Source organism: Eufriesea mexicana, unplaced genomic scaffold, assembly GCF_001483705.2.
Source record: "Eufriesea mexicana isolate 0111107269 unplaced genomic scaffold, ASM148370v2 scaffold2551, whole genome shotgun sequence".
In the NCBI taxonomy this organism is placed as follows: Eukaryota; Metazoa; Arthropoda; class Insecta; order Hymenoptera; family Apidae; genus Eufriesea; species Eufriesea mexicana.
In genome coordinates, this window is record NW_016910623.1 from 620,748 (window position 1) to 640,940 (window position 20,193).

Sequence of the window (20,193 nt, forward strand, 5' to 3'; positions counted from 1 at the left end):
TCTTACAATCAGTCAACTCGTCATCCCAGCTAGCTCGTACCATGTCGAGCCACGTTTCAATATGTCATATCTAACACGGATCCTTTTAATAGCTTAGACCCAGTGTCCGACACTTACAATCGAAATTTCACCCGAAAATCGATTATCCGTCCCGTGAGCGAACCATCAGCGACGCTTTCGTCAGCTGAGAACAGGAATAGGTAACAAGTGAGGGAGCTCGGGCCGGCGAGGGGACGCATAGGTGTATTAGCCGCTGCAGAAGGTGGATGAAAGGTTAAATAGGTGCGAGAGGTAGCCGGAAGGTGGGTGTACTCGTTAGTGTGTGATCCCGCCTACCGTCCAATGCGGTGGCTGGTTTCCCAGGGGACTCCCTAGCCTCTCACAGCCGGCTTTTGTCGTCCCTTCTCCTTCCACGTACGGCACTCTTTTGCTTTCAGGAGGAGGACTTGGTGTGTCGCTTTTGCATCGTGCGCGATAATAGTCACCGTGGGTTCCCGGTTAGTGCGCGTTTATACACTCGACCGTGTTCCTCCGTGGCCGGTCGCCACGAGCCCAGCCGATCGCCAGTCCTTGCGATCGACCGATCGAGACCGGATCGATCCTCTCCAGCCTGGGTCCTTCGTTCGTCGAATCAGCTGCGAACTTGCGCGTCACGCGACCAGTTCTCGTGGATGTTCACGTTGTCCGAGTTCCGAGAGTCCCAAGGAGTTCCTAAATGACACCGGGAGAAGTGGTGGATGCTGGAAGCAGAGGAAAAGGGACGGTCATCGAGTTTGGGTCAGTGTGGTGGATGGTCCGTGCGAGTTATGGACTGTCTTCTTGATCGGACTCCATCCAGGCACTTGCAAGTTCCGCGACTTTCGCGTTGGTTTTGAAGGACGTTGATCGATTCGTAGATCGATACAGTAATCGATAGCGCGGAGGAAGAGGAGTCTTGGAGTCCTGGGACTTTGATGAACTTTGGTGCGACGAGGAGCGATTTTGGGACTATTCTCTTGCTCGATAGATTGGGATTTTGAAACGTAACTCTGGGTCCTCTGACGAGTGGTGATTTCGAAGGATATTTCACAAAGCTACTTTGGAATCCCTTTGTTCCAAATTCGGGTAGACTAGTGGGAAGACAGGATTCGCAAACCGTTTGGTATCAAGGTGATGGTGAAAGGGATGAACTTGGGTACACAAGGGGTGGCTAAATAGGAAGAAGATCAGAATGTTGTTTAAGGGGAACAGTTCGAGGTTGGAGCTGTTGATAGGGAAAATCCAGGCCCATAAAGAACCCACTCAGGAGGAGCAGCATAAGTCCAAAGGTACGATTATATTACCTTATCATTTATTTCTTTTTTATTATTTCCTATTACACTTTGTCTAGTTACATGGCGGAAGCTTTATTCAAATATTGCCTCTCCTGTACCAACGTTTTATTTTTGCTTCTAAACTCCTAGACTCTATTAATAGAGATAGGAGTTTAGAGTTGAAAGGTCTGCTCGAAGAATTGTGGATTTTTTTTATTAGTTTAATGAAATTTTAAATGACAGATCCTCGGTTTATTAGGTCGACCAAGCGAGCCACTTTTTCTTCGTTTCACGCAAGCGTGTTTCAATCAGCTCCCCTTCGTTTCATGCGTCTGCTCAATTTCAATCTGATCCGGTAATTGATCGTTAACTCTTTCGCTATTAAGAGTCACTCATGATCACACGACATCATCGACTGTCTGATAAAATTTTCTGAAAGCTTCGCCAGTCGGAGCAGCATACGTAATGTCGTCAATTTCACGCTGTTCAATTTAGAACTTACAGGACGCACACCATAGATCACAATTATGAAAGTGTATACTTGTCAGTACATATTACCATACGGTGTAATAAAAATACTTGCACCATATTCGATATGGGTTCTGAAAAAGTGCAGGATTCAATTTTTTGATTTTGCATTTCCAAAGTATGGAAATAATTCGCGAACAGGGGCTTGATAATTCAAAAGCATACAATTATAATAAATGATTAACGAAATTCGGAATCTGGTGTTAAAATTTGAAAGAGATTCGCGATACTCGATTTCTAAAACTTTTATTCAGGAAACGAAATGAAGTATCAAAAATATGAGAATATTTGAATAGAATATAACGAACACTAAGTGGACCACCAAATTTTGAATTAACTATAAAATCGGTATCGGAATCTCGATACTCCAAAAACTCACGATAGTGTGTTGTAGTCTACATCCAAATCTGAGATGGTGCACCACCAAAATCCCAATTCCAAATTTCCATTTAAATTTAGAAATTATCAACGTTGATTAAATTTTTAATAACATTTTAAATAACGCAGGACTAAAATCCGATCTAAAAATTCCCAAATCTAAATTCTTAATCAGAGAAAAAGTAGTTACCTAATTTTCATACCCTAACAATTATACCAAGCTTCTAATATCACGATAATTCAAGCCCGAAATACCCAGCATGTTAAAATTACCCAATGCTCGCTATCGATATCCAAATTTCCAATCGAATTTAAAAATGACCACATCCCCGATACCCAATGGCGATGATAAAGAGCACATTGTAGTCGATGCGCACTGTTGGATATAAATTCGAGTGTCTAAATTACCGACACTGCCAGAAGAATGCAAGCACTCTGACGGTTCGGAATAATTCGTGCAGCATCGAGGATCACGCGTACGCCAATGGCGATCGAAAAATCCGCGCAAAGCACTGCGACAGAGGGGCTGTCAGAGGTTCGCGTGCTAACATAAGTCACAATTAACGAAGGCGTTAAGTCGGCCCCCTATTAATAAGCGTCGTCGAAGCATCCTATAAATAGCGACGGGCACGAGGTGACAACATTATACGCGGCCACATGCGACCAAGGGAGGCTGCACGGGCGCACTCACACTCGGACAAGATAAAAACACAATGCAATACGGCTGGCATCGGCAGGTCGCAGAAAAGAGCTGCCAGTGTTAAGTGCGACTATTTTCGCGCCGATGACACATCGCCGCTGATTGGACGGAATCGAGACTCTAAATAAAACCCCCTTCGAATCCCCCAACGAGCCTTTGCGTCCTTGCCTCTCTTCGTTCTCGCGTTATCGCCCCCTTTTCGCGCAATTCCGACTCTATCTTCATCCCCGATTCGCCACTACACCTTCTCTTATTTTAGACAGGTGTCCAGACCGATTCGAGACTTCGTTATGTGCCTCCAGGTTGCGGATTTCCGTAAACGAGAAGATAAAACAGATGAGGGTAGGAGGATGGCATTTTGGAGGGAAGCGGTAGTTTTGGGGAAATTTTGGGTGGTAGAATTTGACGTTGTCAAGGTGCTAAGCTTCCTTTCGTGTCTCCATCTTACAGAATCTTGTAAAAGACGGTGAATAAGGAGGACATGAATGTATCTTAGACAACAGGGGTAGATTTTTGAGAACGATGATGGAATTTGTCAATTCGTGCCAGTTTCGAGTCCCCAGGTTGCAGAGAATTCAAGCTTTCAGATGAGAAGAAGATGGACGTATTTTAAATAAAGGAAGCAATTTTCAGCGAATTCCGAGAGATTTGTCAGGAACCTTAATAGAATTTATCAACGTCAGGAATGGAGATTTGATTTCTCTCTTCTGGGTTAAACGATTCTATAAAAATTAAAGACCGAGGAGAAAATGGACGTGTCTTAGAGAAGAAGATAAGTGATTATTCTATTCGGTTTTTAAAAACGTATGCTATTTTAAAAATCTTGAAAATCCCTATTTTTGGAGGAAATAGTAATGGGTATTGAGTTTTGCTAAATTTAAAAAATGTTGAGAATCGAAGCACGAGGTGAAGTGTCGTCAGTGGTGAGTTTTGCGAGATTTTTAAGACAGCCGACAGAATTTGCCCCCGTCGAGGATGGATCTTTCGAAGATCTCGAAGAACGATCGGAGCTTTCCATGAATGGGCTGACGACAGGCTTGATCCTGATTTGTTGGCAGTCGCAGCCGAATTGTTGACGGCGACGGGATCAGCTGGGTGCTTTCGTACACTCGATCGGCAGCTCGGTTTATATTTATTGCATGCTCACCCGATCTGCCGTGTCTCTTTTTCTGCAAGAAGAGGCGCGCGTGAGTCATGCTGGATGCCAATTGGGCGAGTGCCCCGGTCCCGTCGTGGTGCATGTTGCACAATTGCAGGAACACCTGATTTTCACGAGCTCTCTGGGGTTGCAATCTGCGTGGCGAGCTGAGAAATCCCGGCTTTCCGCGGAATTTTCCGCACAATTTTTAGCGTGCACCACTGGTTGCAAGAGTAAAGAGAATATAAATAGAAATTCCAAAAATATAACTCGAACGAATTTCGAAAAATTTGGAAATTTTTGTAGATAGACTGACGTGCGAAGATTGGAAAACACAAGAATCTGAGAATATAATTGAAATATATGGAACATGACCCGGTAAACGTCATGTACGATACTGTGACACATTTCAACCCCTATTTTAAGAAGTACAGAAATTTGGAGACATATAGGATACAAGGGACACAGAAGTGTGGAAAAGAAGTATAATGAATGTCTGATAGACATCTCGACGGTATTTCAACCCCCATCTCGAAAAACACGGAAATTTGGAAATATGGAAATTTATAGATCCGTCATTTGCCAGCTCAACTAACTGCAAGAACTAAAAAGCAGAAATTTATTTTAAATGTAGGAAATTAAATATCATCGATGACTCTGACCCTTTATTTAAAATTACTGTAACTTTTTGGATATAAATTACTATGATGTAAGCATGAAAGGTATATTAAAAGATGTTAGGTCTGGTATGAATTAAAAATAAAGAAACTTACCCTAACTTTTGTTTCGTATCATCCAAGAGAAAATAGTGGAAAAATAAGTATCATTACATTTAATGAGAAACTTTTAATCAGGGATAGTAAAATTTAGAAAAATTCGAAAAACGGAATTAATCACTTGAAATGTCAGCGAATGATTCATATCCAAATCCCTGGTCCCTCTGCAACGTTTCAACCCCTCTGTTCACCATAAAATCTACCAGTATCGACACCCCCTCCCCCCGTCAATTCAGCACATCCGAATCCTTGCGAAAGCTTGCGAAAGCTTCTGAAAATCTCGTAGATCATCGTTCAGACAGTCGCAGCATCCGTGTTAGCTTCTAAGCGATGGCAGCAGGCTAGACAGGGGAAAACGTGGCGTGGGTGGAGGATGCGACCCATTTAAACGGATGCACGTCCGTGATCCGATCTCGTTGGGTGTCTTTCGTGTTCGTGTTCTGAGCTGCAGAGACGACGGGATTCCGCAAAATCTCTTAAATCTAGTGGTGGGTGTCGGATCCAGCGTGTGGACCGGGCAAATGAGGAAACGGCCAACTAGCCGAGTCATTTCCACCGTTTACCAGGGCCACTTTGCTCTATCCGACCCGGTGGGAGTCTTCATTCCTGGCAATTATTAATTATTCGACTCGCCTCGTCCGGATGTCTCCTTTGTCACCGGTTTTCTTCTTCTGCGACACGTTTCTTTCGTTAACGCTCTCCTTCGAACGCTTCCTCGGGTTTCACCGTTAAATCTTGCAATTACGTCGGCGCGTTTGAATCTTGCTACCTTCTCGGCTCGTCACCGATCCAACGTTTCCGTTTCCAGAAATTAATCGGACACTACAGGAACGTTTCGTTTTATTCCACGAGCTTCATTGACAAACCGATCTCCGCTCCTGATGGTAACCGTTTCAACAATTCGATCGTTGAGAAATTATTTACAGAGATATGGACTCTAGGTTCATTTTCAACTTCCTCCCCGAGAATTTCAGAGTTACTAATTGTCATCGAGTGACGATAGCTTGACAGGGACCTAAATCTGTCCATCTACAACTGCAAATCGCAGTGCACTTCTGACCCATTCTTTTAAACCTTCAAGTGTTCCATTTAATGAGGGAGTAACTTGAAAAAGGTATATCTCGGGAGAAAAAAATCGCCTGATCGTGAATCAAATTTGATCTTACAGAGGAAGGTTAGTGCTTTATAACGTGGTTGATAAAAATATTGAAGAAAAATTATCGTCTTCGGAATATTTCCAAAAATATAGCAAAAACCCATAGATTTACCTATTTTCCAAGCACAGTGAACAAAGATGTTTAAGAAATCTTCCATTTTCGGAAAATATACAATGCTCGTAATACTTGTACGTATTGGAGATCGTTTGTCATCCCATTTATCCTTTATTAATGAATAAATTGGAAAGATCAGAAATGATCACGTCAGATAGTCCAGCCTGCCCTGTCTTCGTGTTACGTTCATTTCATGACAGAAAAATCTTCGAATCTCCCCACTTCTCTGGACTAAAAATCCTCCGAATGCATAGTCGTAACACCGGTACAATTTCGAAGAATCGGCGGATTAAAAATCCAAAGTGAAAACACACGTAAACCTACTCGAGGTTAAGGAAACTATTCAGTGGTCGCGGGATGGCTATAACGTTTGCCGTGCGAAAATTGGATAACAGAGGGATAAAAAGGAAGAGGGCAAAGCTCGACCGAGGAATTCCCGCGAGGAATGTGCTTTTCTTCTATCCTCAAGAGGACCAGTCTCTCAGAGGATGAACGACGGAGCTTCTTGACGACGCTCGCGGGTTAATGGTACCAGTTTCACCGCATACTCGTTACGAAAACGATATAAAGGGACATGTAACGGGCAAGGTGAGGTCAGCCAGAGTCTCGTAATATTCCTACGTGTGTTCGGGTTCGTAAGGTCATTTATGGAACTGGTCCGTCTTACGACATTTATAAACCTGTTCCCCGAAAAGATCGCTCGTCAGAATGCCTGCCACTGTGGTTCCGTGTGTGAAACATCGACGTCGTTCCTTCATCGACACTTTGTTTCTGTGGACGAAGTTTCTTGGTTACTCCATTTTCGCGTTTACTCTTAAGGAATTGATTTGGGTTATGCGGTTCGGTTAGGTTTCTTTTGATTTATATCTGAATTAGATTTCAGAATATTTATTTCGATTTAAACGAATTATCGATAGATCCAAGTACAAGGGGATTTATATTTGAATTAATTTTAATTTGAGTAGACTTGGATTTGAATGAATGTCAGTCTGGGCAGATCTGAGTACATGATTTGTATTTAATTCAATTTACGTTTCGATAGATTTGGGTTTTAATGAACCTCTGAGTAGATTTGAGTAGCTTGGGTTGAAGTTCATTTAAATTGGAATAGGTTTGAATTTGAGTAGATTGGGGTTTAAATAAATCTGAACAGATCTCACTGCGTGGAAATTTTGATATAACATGGTTTGGGTTGCGAGTTATTTAAATTTGAGTAGATTTGGATTCGAATTGACTTGTTCGTAAATTACTGTAGGTTTGAGCGACTTTGGATTGAAGTAGATTTCACTGTGAGTAAATTTAAGTTTGAGTAAGTTTAGGCTACAGATGATTTAGATTGTGATAAATTCCTAAACTTCGAGCAGGTGCAGATATAGAAAGAGATCCGAGTCTACTCAAATCTTATACCAGCAATATATCAAAATCTACCCTTAGTACTGAATAACTGGACATTCAAATAAACTGATTAAAACACAAGCCAATTATGAAATGAAAGAAACTAACTCGCGAAATGTCGGAAAAATCCAAACAAGACCATTCCACCATACTTCTCCTATATACTAATTTACTGCCACTTCACCAATTCTCTTCTCTCTTTGCCGTCATTGATACAAATAGCCACCCCGTCCGTCCACCCTCGAAAAGAGCCAGTATTTATATCTCTTCCACGTCACGATCTCCTTCCATTCCCAATTTTCCTGGAATAAATCGCAGGCAGGATATCAACGTGTCCCTCTGACTGCCAATTTTCCTCGAGCGAACGCTTCTGCAGGGTTTTTCTTTTAATTGCAGAGGCCTTGGGGACCGGAAGTTCGTCGTGGCAGAGCGAGGATGGCGGCCCGAACTCGCAGCGCGGCGGAGAGACGCCGTCGTCTTGCGCGACGCCGACGTCGGCCAGCTTCCCGTCGGAGCCCGAGGTCGACGCCGACGTCGGTGTAAACGCCGACGGGAACAACGCCACCGCGCCCTACCCCTGCCAATTCTGCGACCGCACGTTTCCTCGGCTCAGCTACCTGAAGAAACACGAACAGGTATCTGCGATTCTTCCTTCTGCTTCCTTCTGCTTCGTCTTTCGTAAGCTTACTCGGAGACCTCAACGAGACGCTATCCTTATGGATCAAACACGCTTGCCGAGATGTCGATATCGAATTATTTTATGCTTTCTTTGTCTAACTCGAATTGGAAAAGATTTATGCTCGAAGAGATCGATTTTGGGTTCGACAATTCACCTCGTATTACATTTGTATATTTTTTGAATCTGTGGAAGTAAGAGTGATGGATTAAGTTGGGTTTGAATAGACGTATGAGTTAGGGGTGCGTTTTATTCGAATTAACTCTGTGGAATTGAGAGCACGGATTCTGGAAGCCGTTCAGACTTATCTGAATTAAGTTACGTTGAAAAAGATTTAGGTTCGAGAATTAATTTTATATCAGATATTATGAATATTACAGATCCGATAAATTAATGGATTAGTTTGGATTAAAATAGATCTGGATTTACGTTCAGACAATCCTACATTGGGACTTCGTTTCCTCGTTTAGTTAAATCCGCATTTGCGGGGTAAAAATAAATAATTCCTAGGTCAAATCATGAAAATCGTTGATTATCAAATTTTTGAAAAATTGAGAAATCACAAATTATTTAAGCCTCGAAAAATAATATTCTGAGCAAAGGCCTTGTAGGAGTCATTCAGGCTCAAAATCGAATTAATTTACATTCAAAAAAATTTAAATTCGAATTTATTAAGACCGATTTTGGTTCAGAAATCAGTTCCATGAAATTTCCCATGAAACTTTCATTCGTCTCTGCCTCTCTCTCATATGCCACCCCTATTCATGTGTCAAAATTAACAGGAACACGTCGACCAAAGGGAATCAATCTTAAAATCGAATTAATTTACATTTAAAAAGATTTAAAATCGAATCACTTCGAATCTAAAAAGATTCAGATTCAATTAAATCGATTTAGCTTCAAAAATCAATTCTACGAAATTTCCTATGAAATTTTTATTCGTCTGTCCCTCTCTTTCTCATATGCGACCCCTATTGATATCTGGAAATTGCCCAAAACGCGTGGATTAAAGGGAATCGGAGATCCTGCAGCCGGAAACTGGTTCAGTAGCGGACCGTCGCGGGTTCCAGGGGCGGAAGACGCGTGGCCTGTTGGAACTTTTCTGTTTTGCATGGCGGTGGCATTAGAGGCTGGACTCTTCCGCGTCCGAGTCGACGTCAACGGGTCATCGTCGGGTCAAAATCTGTTCCATGGCCCATAACAGGTTGTACCGGTCAGGTTGTTCGTCCAGGTGGTTCTCCAAGCTTCGGCTTCTCCTCTCCGCTTTTCAAGCCTCGATAAAAGCCGCTTCCACATACGCGAGCTGAATCGCGCTTCGCTTCCAGCACAGATACGAGCCCGATAACGGAGATAAATTTCGTTCAGGGGCTATGAAATCTTCCTCCATTGCCACGGACCTTCTTTCTCTTTGTCTCTGCTCGACCACGGAAGTCGGCTCGTGGAATTGGCCGGATTAGAACTACGGTCGCGAGCATTTCCAGGAATGTTTACGTATCAACGTTTTCCATTCTTTTCCAGCTTCCGCTTTGAGATTTTAGATGCCGTTCCAGTAGAGGAAACCTTTATTTCCCACGTACATAATTCGAGTGCAGCGAGATAGTAGAGCTCTTCGCGAACTCTTCGTGTTTTTGGATATGAAAGCAGTTGGCATTGGGGTCCCGGAAAAAGGTGTCGAACGATTTAGACATGGCACGAATTTTTCGTTTTTACACAGTTTTTAATTTAATAACGGGAGATGGTAGCTGCCTCGTTCGATTAAAATTATTAGAAAAATTTAATTTGCTGGACGATAAAGATAATTTCGATGAATATACCTTAAAATACCATAACCAGTTGAATCAAAAAATTATTATGTCGTTCGCGATAATAATTTCCTAGCAGGGTGAGATCTAGAAGATTCTCGTCATTAAATAATAAAACTAACATGCACTGTCAAATTCCATAATCAATCGAAAAATATCCCATATATTAGAGGATAATGGTGCCGCCAATAACGATGAGTCTCCGACTGTAATAATAATGACTCTTCTTCAAAGTTCATAGTCAAAATTTCCTAAAGAGAAACTGTTCAATTCCATAACCGATTTAAAAAAGAAATCCGTGAATTCTCGATTAACAACTGCATCAAGCTCACCGTGAGTAACGAATATTTTCCAACGATTTACACCGGTGTGTTGGCAAAGCCAGTGTCGAGTCTCAACGAAGCCGATGAAATTAAAAAATTACCACGCCGTAAATTGAATCGGCAACATGATCGAGAATAACGACACGACCCACCGGAGATTCCTGGCCGGTGGTTCGAGGAGCAAAAGGATCGACGGGCAAGAAAGTTCCTCAGCAAGGAATTCCCCCTGGTGGTTGTCACCCAGGTAGATCAGTGTGACCGATATGATCGCGAACGGGCCGGGTCATTCTCTTTGTACAGCTCTTTTTATGCTCTCCTTTTTTCCCATTTTTTTCTCATCTTTTTTCGAGTCGGTCTTCGTCCAACGAAGTAACCTCGGCACGTACGACTTTCGAGCCGTCGGCTCCTTTGAAGAGACAATCCGGACGAAAGGGCGAAGCGATCGCCTCCTTCTTCGAGACCTCTGTGTCGCGACGTCCACCGTCTTCGTGGATACCGAGGAGAGGTTTCAAGAACTCCGGAGAGATCCGACATTTCGGGATTTCTAACCGATCGGAAAGTCGAGTTAGAGATCTGTTCACAGGACCAGTTCCTTTTCAATCGTGTTCTTCGTCTAATGCAGTAATGAGGGACACGTGGTCCAATGGTCTATAAGACTTCAGAATGCAGCTCGATGATAGAATTGTTTCTTCCTGTTTTATTTTCGGTTTTAAAAGTAATTAACCCTTTGACTACGACAGACCTAGAAACCTTCCATAAGGTACGAATCCATTTGCGACGTACACCGAGAATGATGAAACTTTTAAGTATGCATTTCTAAGAAATTATTATATATTCAAATAATAATCAAAACACTATATTCCACTATATTGAAACAACATTATTTATTGCTTTGTATTCTGCGTTAAATTGTTACTATACATACTTAAAATTTAACAGCAAAGCGAAAAGCTTTCGAGCACCTTTAGGCACCTACAGTATCATAAACACAAGATTTCTAAGCGCCTTTAGGCGCCCAGAATAATCAAAGGGTTAACAGAACTTCCTGTCTGGGTGGTAATTAATATTCATTCTGGCGAATGAAAAATAAGATCATTTTGATACCTTTGGTATTATCTATAGATCTTAAGTATGATTTTCAATTCCTTTGCACGTGGTCGGCATTTTATATCGAGATTTGTATAGTTTCCAAATGCATCTAATTTGCGAAACTAGTTCGCAATGTTTTTACCTAATGTGGTGTAAGAAATTTGGAAGCATGTTTCTGTTCAGAAATTTCTGTCTGCCCTATAAAGTCTGCATAATATAATAAAAAAGAATATACTACTCCGTGTGAAGATTATGGGTATTCCAATACATAAATACTTGTTAGATTTATGATTAATCATCGTTCACGGGTCAAAGTGGCCATTTTCCAAAATTTCTTGAAATTCCAAAGTATTTCGTCGATGCTCAATGTTTTACATTTAAATTTCTATTTTGCGGAGTTAATCGGTTGGACAATATGAGCGGCTGAATTGCATTTATAACGGTGAGGTATCTCCTCAAGATCGTCTGTTTTAATGTCACAGAGCCACGGTGACCAAATGCCATACAGATGCAGCTGGTGTGCCAGATTATTCAAACATAAACGCAGCAGAGATCGACACGTGAAGCTTCACACAGGAGACCGAAGATATCGATGCACGCACTGCGAGGCTGCTTTCTCCAGGAGGTAAGTCTGCAAGTCTACATCGCCACTTCAATAATGTTTCTCTGAAGGATAATTCGCAGTCTTCGTGGGGTTGCCTCATCCGTTAAATTTCCTCATTTATCTCGCTAATTATTTACGAACTGGCTTATGTTCGGTAGAGTAATTCATCATTTAAACCGTTTCTATGCCGTCGAGTCTTTTTGTCAATGATTTCTCAGTACCAATACCAACGACGATACCATACCCTATCATACCACGTACCATGCTACCATATACTACCAAACAAGTACTATACGTGACACTAAAACCCAAAATTCTGAAGCACCCCAAAACATTAATCAAAGACTCGTTAATTTACAAACCCGATACTAATATGACTGCCATACCCTATCATACCACGTACCATGCTATCATATACTATCAAACAAGTACTATACGTAGCACTAAAGTCCAAGATCCCCAAGAACCCCTAAAAATTAACAGATTCAAGGATTTCTCAGAACCAGACCAACAACGCAACCATAGTCTATTCTACCACATACCAATCTACACCGCGTAACATACAAACCTACTCTACATACACAAAGCAAAAGACATAGATTCCTGAAGAACCCCTAACAACCAAAAGACTCAATTCTTCCTTCAAACCGACACCAAACCATCAGCAACACCCCACGCCTCATCGCGCTGTATATCACATACGTATACCTACGTACCCACGAACGAACTAATCTGAAAGAGACAACCGGAAAGTGGAAAGTCGTGGAGGCCGATATTCCGGGGGACCGATCCATCGTTTGACAAATGAATAATGATCGTGCGACGACCGCGGCCCCGACTGGCATTAGTCAAGCTTACTCTCTTACGTGACTCTTTCTGTTCACCCCTCTCACCCGCGTGCCGCCCCAACGGCCTCTTTTCCTATCTTTATTTCTCCCTTTTCTCTCGCATTCACCCGCGGTTATTGAAATGCTAAGCTGGTATAACCCAGCGGACCCGCAAGGGTGGCGAGCACACGCACCTTTTCGTCCTTTAAGTGTCCACATGGTCTGGAATACGCGCGCCGTCGGGTACACAGACGAACCACGGTGAATACGAGAAGAAGGGGCCCCCGTTCTCTCTGTGCGTCTCCGGCTGAGTGGACAGGTAGGCGCATAGGTGTTACGGGACAACAGGTAGAACATTAGTCAAGTGCCTCGTTGCTGCTCGTCCACCGACGCTTCAGCCCTTACGTCGCGCTCACGACTTCCATTTGGTACCTTGCCACTCTTCCTCCTTGCGCTCCTTCGTTCTTGCGGTTCCTCGCCAACCTCGTCACTCCGTTTTTATCACTCCCACACGCATCGTGCGACTCGACGAATTCGGGACCAGCCGATTCGTTTCGTATGGCTGACGGTGTTAAATGGTACCTCACAGCGTGTCGGGATCTTGGATATTTCATATCCAGAGGATAGGAATTTTTTCCCGGTTTCCAATGCCTCTCGCGGAAATATCCGAGATCCGGAAAATTTCAGAAAATCACGGGTTCCAACAGATATCCCGAAAATTTCGGGAAATATTGGAAATTTTTGAGATCCCGACAATTTCGGGAAGTCTCGAGAACTTTCGGAATTATCAAAAGAACTTTGAAACTATCTGGGACTGCTGGAAATTTCAGAAAATTACGAAAAGCTCCCGGATTCCCGAAAATGTTCGAGATCCCAAAAATGCGAGGAAATTTCGAAAATATCTAAAATCACGAAAGTTTCAAGAAATTACGAAATTGTCCGAGATCCTCGAAAATATCCTAGATGCCAAAAATTTCGGTAAATCTCGAATATATGCGGAATTTTTAAAAATATTCGAGATCCCGAAGATGTCAGGTTGACATCTCATTCTGAGTTATGTTAAATTTGATATCGACTAATAATCTTTATACTTGGTGACTCAGAATCACCCCTCGAGTACGAAGAATTAATACTTTCGACTTAAAAATGATTTACTCGCGTCCTCATGCTCTATCGCCTGATTTACTAAGGCTATGAAAGGAAATTGGAAAAAATTCGCATTCAGCGACTTAAATCCATCGGTATCGTGTAGAAAGAGTAGATTAATATTTCCTTAACCTGAGAAGAGGGGTGGAAAGGAAAGTCCTAACAGAAACTTAGCCTGTCAGCCATTATTACAATCGCATTGCTGGATCTTTACGCCACATCTCTATTCGTTCTTCCAGCTCGACAGTCGGCTTGGGTGACCCAACAAAAGGGTGAAAACCCCTGTGGTTCTTACATAGATCTCGCAGCCACAGGGGACCCGAGTACGCGATCGAGATCGATCGAAATACACGCTCAACCAGTCGTTATCCAGGTGGATCATCTGCTATGAAAAACGAAACTCTTCTAATTTGTCGAAAATTATTCCAATGACCCGGAAAACGATGTCGCTTTCTGGTTCGTCGAAATCTTCGCGGGAAAGGGTATTTTCGATTATATTTACGAGAAAAGGAATTTAGGATCGCACTACAATTTTTAAAAAAATCGCAACTGCAGTTAAAATAAATGTACCGTGATAAATAATAAGCAAACAAATTTTTGTTGAACAATTTATCACGACTATCGATTCCAGAAGAAAATATAAATATTATTTAATAAGCAAACAGATTTTCGATCGCACTATCGATTGATCGACGCTTCCAGTAAAAATAAAAGTATTATAATCAACATCACCGCTAATAAAAATACGCAAACACGAATTTTGAATTTTTAGATTTAACACTAGATACACAAATGATAATAATTATAGTGGTATAATGAAGATGATATATAATTAAAATCAGCAGTGATTTAGTGAAAAATAATTACAAACTGTCAGAAACTAAAGTCAATTATCGATAGAACAAGCGATTTTGACATGTTTGGCAGTTCCAGCGTCTTAATATTCCTGGAAACCATTTTGAATTTGATATTCCCAACTATGAGGGTTAGGATGAAATATTCATTTTTTCCATGACTCTTCGACTTCCTTCGGAACATCCGCTCATAACCACTTTGCATAATTATGTACCTACATTTACCGACAACCCATTGCGATTCAGTTCTTGCCCACTTTTCTCGTGTCGTGGATTAAACATCGAATAACTTCTGGCTAGCGTTACGTCAAAAAGTTTTGCCAACCGTAGAGGTAACGTGACGAAGAACGAGAAGATTGAAATGGACGCGAAACGCTGAGCGAATTCGGTTTCGATGCCTTCTTTTTCCGAAATTTCATCGGTTAGAGCTCATAAAGGCGATACACGCGATAATAGGACGGTCAGAGCGTAACCAGTCGATAATCCTGCCACATGAATTATTCAAACGCAAAGTGCAAGAGCGAATTTGCCGTCTGTCTTCGTTTCTGAACGTGCCGAGACACTGACCGGTTGGACCAAACCGGTGACCTCACCTTATAACGGATTTAGTTTTCCACCGACCGGATGAATAATTCATCTGTCCAGTGACACATGCACAGGGGAAAATCGTTGACCTATCATCCGCGTCTTTTTATTTTCATCAACGCTCCACCGACGAGCTGACGTTTCCCTCAAATTCGCGATATCGCATTGATTTTGCGTTCAACACACGTCACGATCATTTTCGACAAGAATGCCTTTCGTACAGAAAGCCTTTCCTTCTGGGATCCGTTGGTTAGAAAAATTTGGGGTACAGGTTTCTTGAATTTAGAAAATTCGGCTGGAAAATGAACAAAATGGCTAATTTGAATGTCAGACTCGTCAGTAAATGGCGTGGAATTTTGCAGCGGATAGTGATATCTTTTTCTTGGTACTTATTATTAAACTGGTGAATACAATTTCCTTGTACACTACCCGCGATTTGTGTAGAAAAATCCACACCTGTCTCCTAACCAGTGTAGAAGATATTCTGTTCAGATGTCTTTGATTCTTGTGAAGAGAATTAAATACAGTTAAATTCGGAGAATTATAACGATCATTTTCCTAATTAGATGTGTTTAATTTTTAGTGACCACCTGAAGATCCATATGAAAACACACGACACCCAGAAGCCGTATCAGTGCACAGCCTGTTCCAGAGGTTACAACACGGCAGCTGCTCTAACATCCCACATGCAGTCGCACAAGAAACATCATCAATCGCAAGGAACGACCAAGCTCCAAGAGATCGATTATGGTAGAAGAAGCGTGTCCTCTCACAGTACGTCTTCGCCACCTGTGCCGAGTTCTCCGTCGCCATCTTTAAATCTCGCGTTGAATCCGAAGACTGGCCTGAAGAGCTCCCAGGGTAGCGCTTCGACGACTCCAATTCTGAGTTCTCCGTTGAAGTTGGCCTGCATGTACTGCACCAGAGACTCCTTCAGCTGCATGCAACAGCTCCAGATGCACGTGCACACGATGCACCAGGCTATCCTAAGCGGAGAAACGGTTGCAGTATCTCCGTCGACTAATAGAAGCAACGAGCAAATAGCTTATCAACGCGAAAAGAATTTGGATCGACCCGAGGGTACCTCGAAGGAGCATGAAAAGAAGTACCAAGAGGATGCGGAAGGATCGATCGAGAAGGATCACTATGAAAACGCGTTCACGTGCAACCAGTGCACTATGAAGTTCTCCACGTTAGGTTCTCTGAGGGATCATTTGATTTCTATCCACAGAACCGACGGTTTCGGATCTACCTTGATGATGTGTCCTCTCTGCGGCATTCCCTGCACTTCTGCTGCAGCCTATGCAGAGCATTACGTTCTCCAACACTGTGAGAATCGACGAGTAGGTCCTCTAGAAGCTAGAGACTACGTAGATTCCAAGATGAACGGAAGTTACGATTCTAAGAGTTCCAGGAGTCAGAAATGCAGAGAGCAAACGTCCTCTGAGCCAGCAGATTTAACCAGCAAGCATTCCACGGCTACAGAAAGCAATTATACAGCTGGTACATTGTTGTGTGGTCAGTGTGGCGCGGCTTTGAAGGACTTCGAGTCCTTCAGAGAACACTTGGCTAGACATCTCCAAGCCGATCATCGAAACGATGTCGTCAGGCATCCTTGCCCTAAATGTGAAGCCATATTCCAAGATAGGGAAGACATGTTGGTACACTTGACGAAACATTACCTTGGTCAGATCAGCAAAGAGTACGCTTGTGGCGCTTGCAAGAAGCTTTATCCCCATCCTGATCTTCTTCAAAGACACTTGCTCGATAGCCACGCTCATCATCTCTATAGATGCGCTCTATGCAGGGACACTTTCGATTCCAGGGTTGCGATACAAGTTCATTTCGCCGTGAAACATAGTCAAGAATGTAGGATCTATCGATGCAATGCTTGCACGGTGCCTAATAATGAAAACTCGCCAGGGAACGCGCCGGGGGAAGGAAAAAGTTTCTTTAGAAGCGAATCTGAGATGGCGAACCACGTGAGGAACGTCCACGCACCTCCCACGGTGTCGAGTAACAGTCCTGTTGCCAGAAGTCCTGCGTCTACCCCAGGGATAACTGGAAATTCCGGACCAAGATGCGTCTTCTGTGGGATTTGCTGTAGTTCTGAGCTAGAACTGCAGCTTCATTTGGCCAGCCATTCTGCAAACTTGTACAGGTGTCCGGTTTGTAGAGAAGGATTTGCCGTAGAATTCCTGTTGGACAGACATATTGCTCAAGCACATCATTCTAGTGATCATCAAGGTGCTGTTAGAAGTAGTTCTAGGGAAAACGGGAGGATTGGTAGACCACCAAGATTACAGGAAGAGGTATGTAATTTAATAAGCAATAAAATAAAACGTAACAGAATTTAAAAAGCGCCTTTGCGACTTGAATTATAAATTGTAATTGGCAGAAATCAAATGGTGATTCGACGTTTGTGTTTGAAAATAATAGAGATCAAACTAGCAAAGTTAAGCTTTAAAGTCTAATGACTTTTGACCGACTTTTCCCATTACAGGCTAAATCTCAGAAAAGAGGCCGTTCTCCAGCATCCAGCAACAATAATTCCCTAAACCAACGGGACAACAATAATAAACGTCCAAATTACACCAATACGTCGTCCCAGCAATGTGATCTGTGCGAAAGAGGAGAGTTTTCCAACGAAGCAGAACTTCAAGCCCACAAAAAACTTGCTCATAGTACAGCTAAGCTGCAAAATAAATCCATATCGAACCTAAGCATGACCTGTGCATACTGTGGAGAAGTATGTCGTTCTAGAACCGATCTGGAATCTCATACAAGAATTCAACATGCTTCAAACGAACCCGGTGGACGCCACAAGTGCAACATCTGCGATGAGGTTTGCCCTTCGGGTGCGACTCTTGCGGAACACAAACTGCAGAAACATTGTAAGATTCAGTTAAGTGACACGTGCATCGTTTGCCGAGGAAACTTGACTACAGAGTCGCAATTTCTGGAACACGTTCAAAGACACAGTCTAGAGAACGTAGATCCTCAACAAAGATTAGATGGTTCCCTTCCTCATCTTCCTGCGGCATGTGTAGTTTGCAGACAGACGTTGATTAGTGATTTAGAATGTCGTCTTCACGCCAGACATCATTTGAGAGCATCCACTGGTTCTCATAGCGTGGGATCTAGCCCCAGTCCTAATCAGAAGAGCCAAAGTCCAAATTGCTGTCTTTGTTTAAGAGATTATTCAGCCGACGACTTTGTTAATTTACCTCCAAATCATATAAGTGGAGGAGGACAATCTTTAAGGGTCTGCAAATCTTGCTACATTCGTCATTCTCAGGGTTTACCTATTTTGAATGCACCATATGAACCTCTTAGGTCTAAATGTGATGCTCCTTGGATATCCAGCAATAAAGATGGACAGTGGGATGGGTCAAGGGATAGATGGGAGTCAGAGAGTAGATTTAAAGAAGACAGAAATGAGGTAAATGATAATAAGAGATGTCAGGACTGTGGTGTCAAGTTTGAGGGTTCTGAAGAGGCGGAAAAACATAGGATGATGGAACATGAGAAGGTTGCGACTGCTGCAAGCACATATACGTGTATACAGTGTCAGGTAATCAGAATTATAATAATTAAAATAACAATCGAGTTTAAAATAATTCATAAAACTTCTTTTTTTGTAAATCTAATAATATACTTATTTCCCCTCCCAGACATCGTTCCCAACAGAAGCGAAGATCCAGCAGCACATAAGAAAGGAACATCTGGAGGCATCGAAAGCTTCTATCGAGGCATTACGATGCCATCTATGTCTATTCGAAGCCAGCAGTCCATTACAGTTGCAGAGCCATTTGATAGAACACACTTTTGCAGGATGTGCAGCACTTAGTTGCTACATTTGTCAGTCACTCTTCACTGCACCCATTGGTCTTCAGGTATCATAAGAAGTATTACTCTTCGTTTAATTACTCATAATCAATTATTAACGCTATTTCTCAACATTCTTATTTCATTTAATCGAAAAATGTTTATTTTATCTTTCTGTATACTTTTGCCTTGTTCCTTCTTCTGTAATATGTACATCCTGTAACTTTAAGAATATCGTTGTTATATATATATATTTGATGATTGAATTTGGTGATCATATATATATATTTATATTGTTAAACTTTTTATCATTAAATTGAAGTTAAAGTACCTCCAATCTTTCATATTTTAGAACCATATGCTCCAAGAACACGGCCTGGGTGCTCGTCCGTACGACTGTTCTCAGTGCACGCTTAAATTCTTCTTCAGGGCTGAGCTAGACCATCATATGCTAACATTTCACCGACTCGGGGAAATACCCTCGCCTAGTGGAAACGCACAGGACATTGTCGAAACAAAGACAAAGGACACCGAAGAGAAAATCTACGACGACGGAGTAACGGTAAAAGAAGAACTACTTCCGGATGCCGGAGACGAAGAAGAAGAGATCAACGTGGACGAGCAAGTGGAAGAAAATGATCGAAAAATAGACAAGCATTCGGTAATCGAAACGAAATTGAAAACTGAGCTCGAGGAGGAAACTGTTCCTGAAAAAATGGAATCGTGATCATTTCTCGTTGATCGAGGAAATAAAACATTCGGATAAACGATCATTTTGGAATTAGTCTGAGACTAACAATAAAATAAGGGATAAATAGATCACTGACATGCTGTCAAGCTAAATCATAGCTTGAATCATCTATTGGTGATCATACATTTCTGTTAATTTCATTTATAGTATGTCTATCCTGGAAAAGAAATACGAGATGACTTATCTTATTTGCTAAAATCGTTTTTTTTTTTTTTTTTTTTTTTTTAACC

General features: G+C 42.0%; 1 protein-coding gene across 1 annotated transcript in view; it reads left to right on the plus strand.

Moving 5' to 3' along the window:
- L (zinc finger protein Lobe) overlaps positions 1-19,939 on the plus strand; it is a 108,927-nt gene extending 88,988 nt beyond the window's left edge. The window contains exons 5-10 of the mRNA XM_017903847.1: positions 7,875-8,113; positions 11,851-11,993; positions 15,968-17,696; positions 17,888-18,826; positions 19,059-19,280; positions 19,565-19,939. Of these exons, the coding sequence (XP_017759336.1) occupies positions 7,875-8,113; positions 11,851-11,993; positions 15,968-17,696; positions 17,888-18,826; positions 19,059-19,280; positions 19,565-19,939 (3,647 nt within the window). The remainder of the gene's footprint in view (positions 1-7,874; positions 8,114-11,850; positions 11,994-15,967; positions 17,697-17,887; positions 18,827-19,058; positions 19,281-19,564) is intronic.
- The last annotated feature ends 254 nt before the right edge of the window (positions 19,940-20,193 follow it).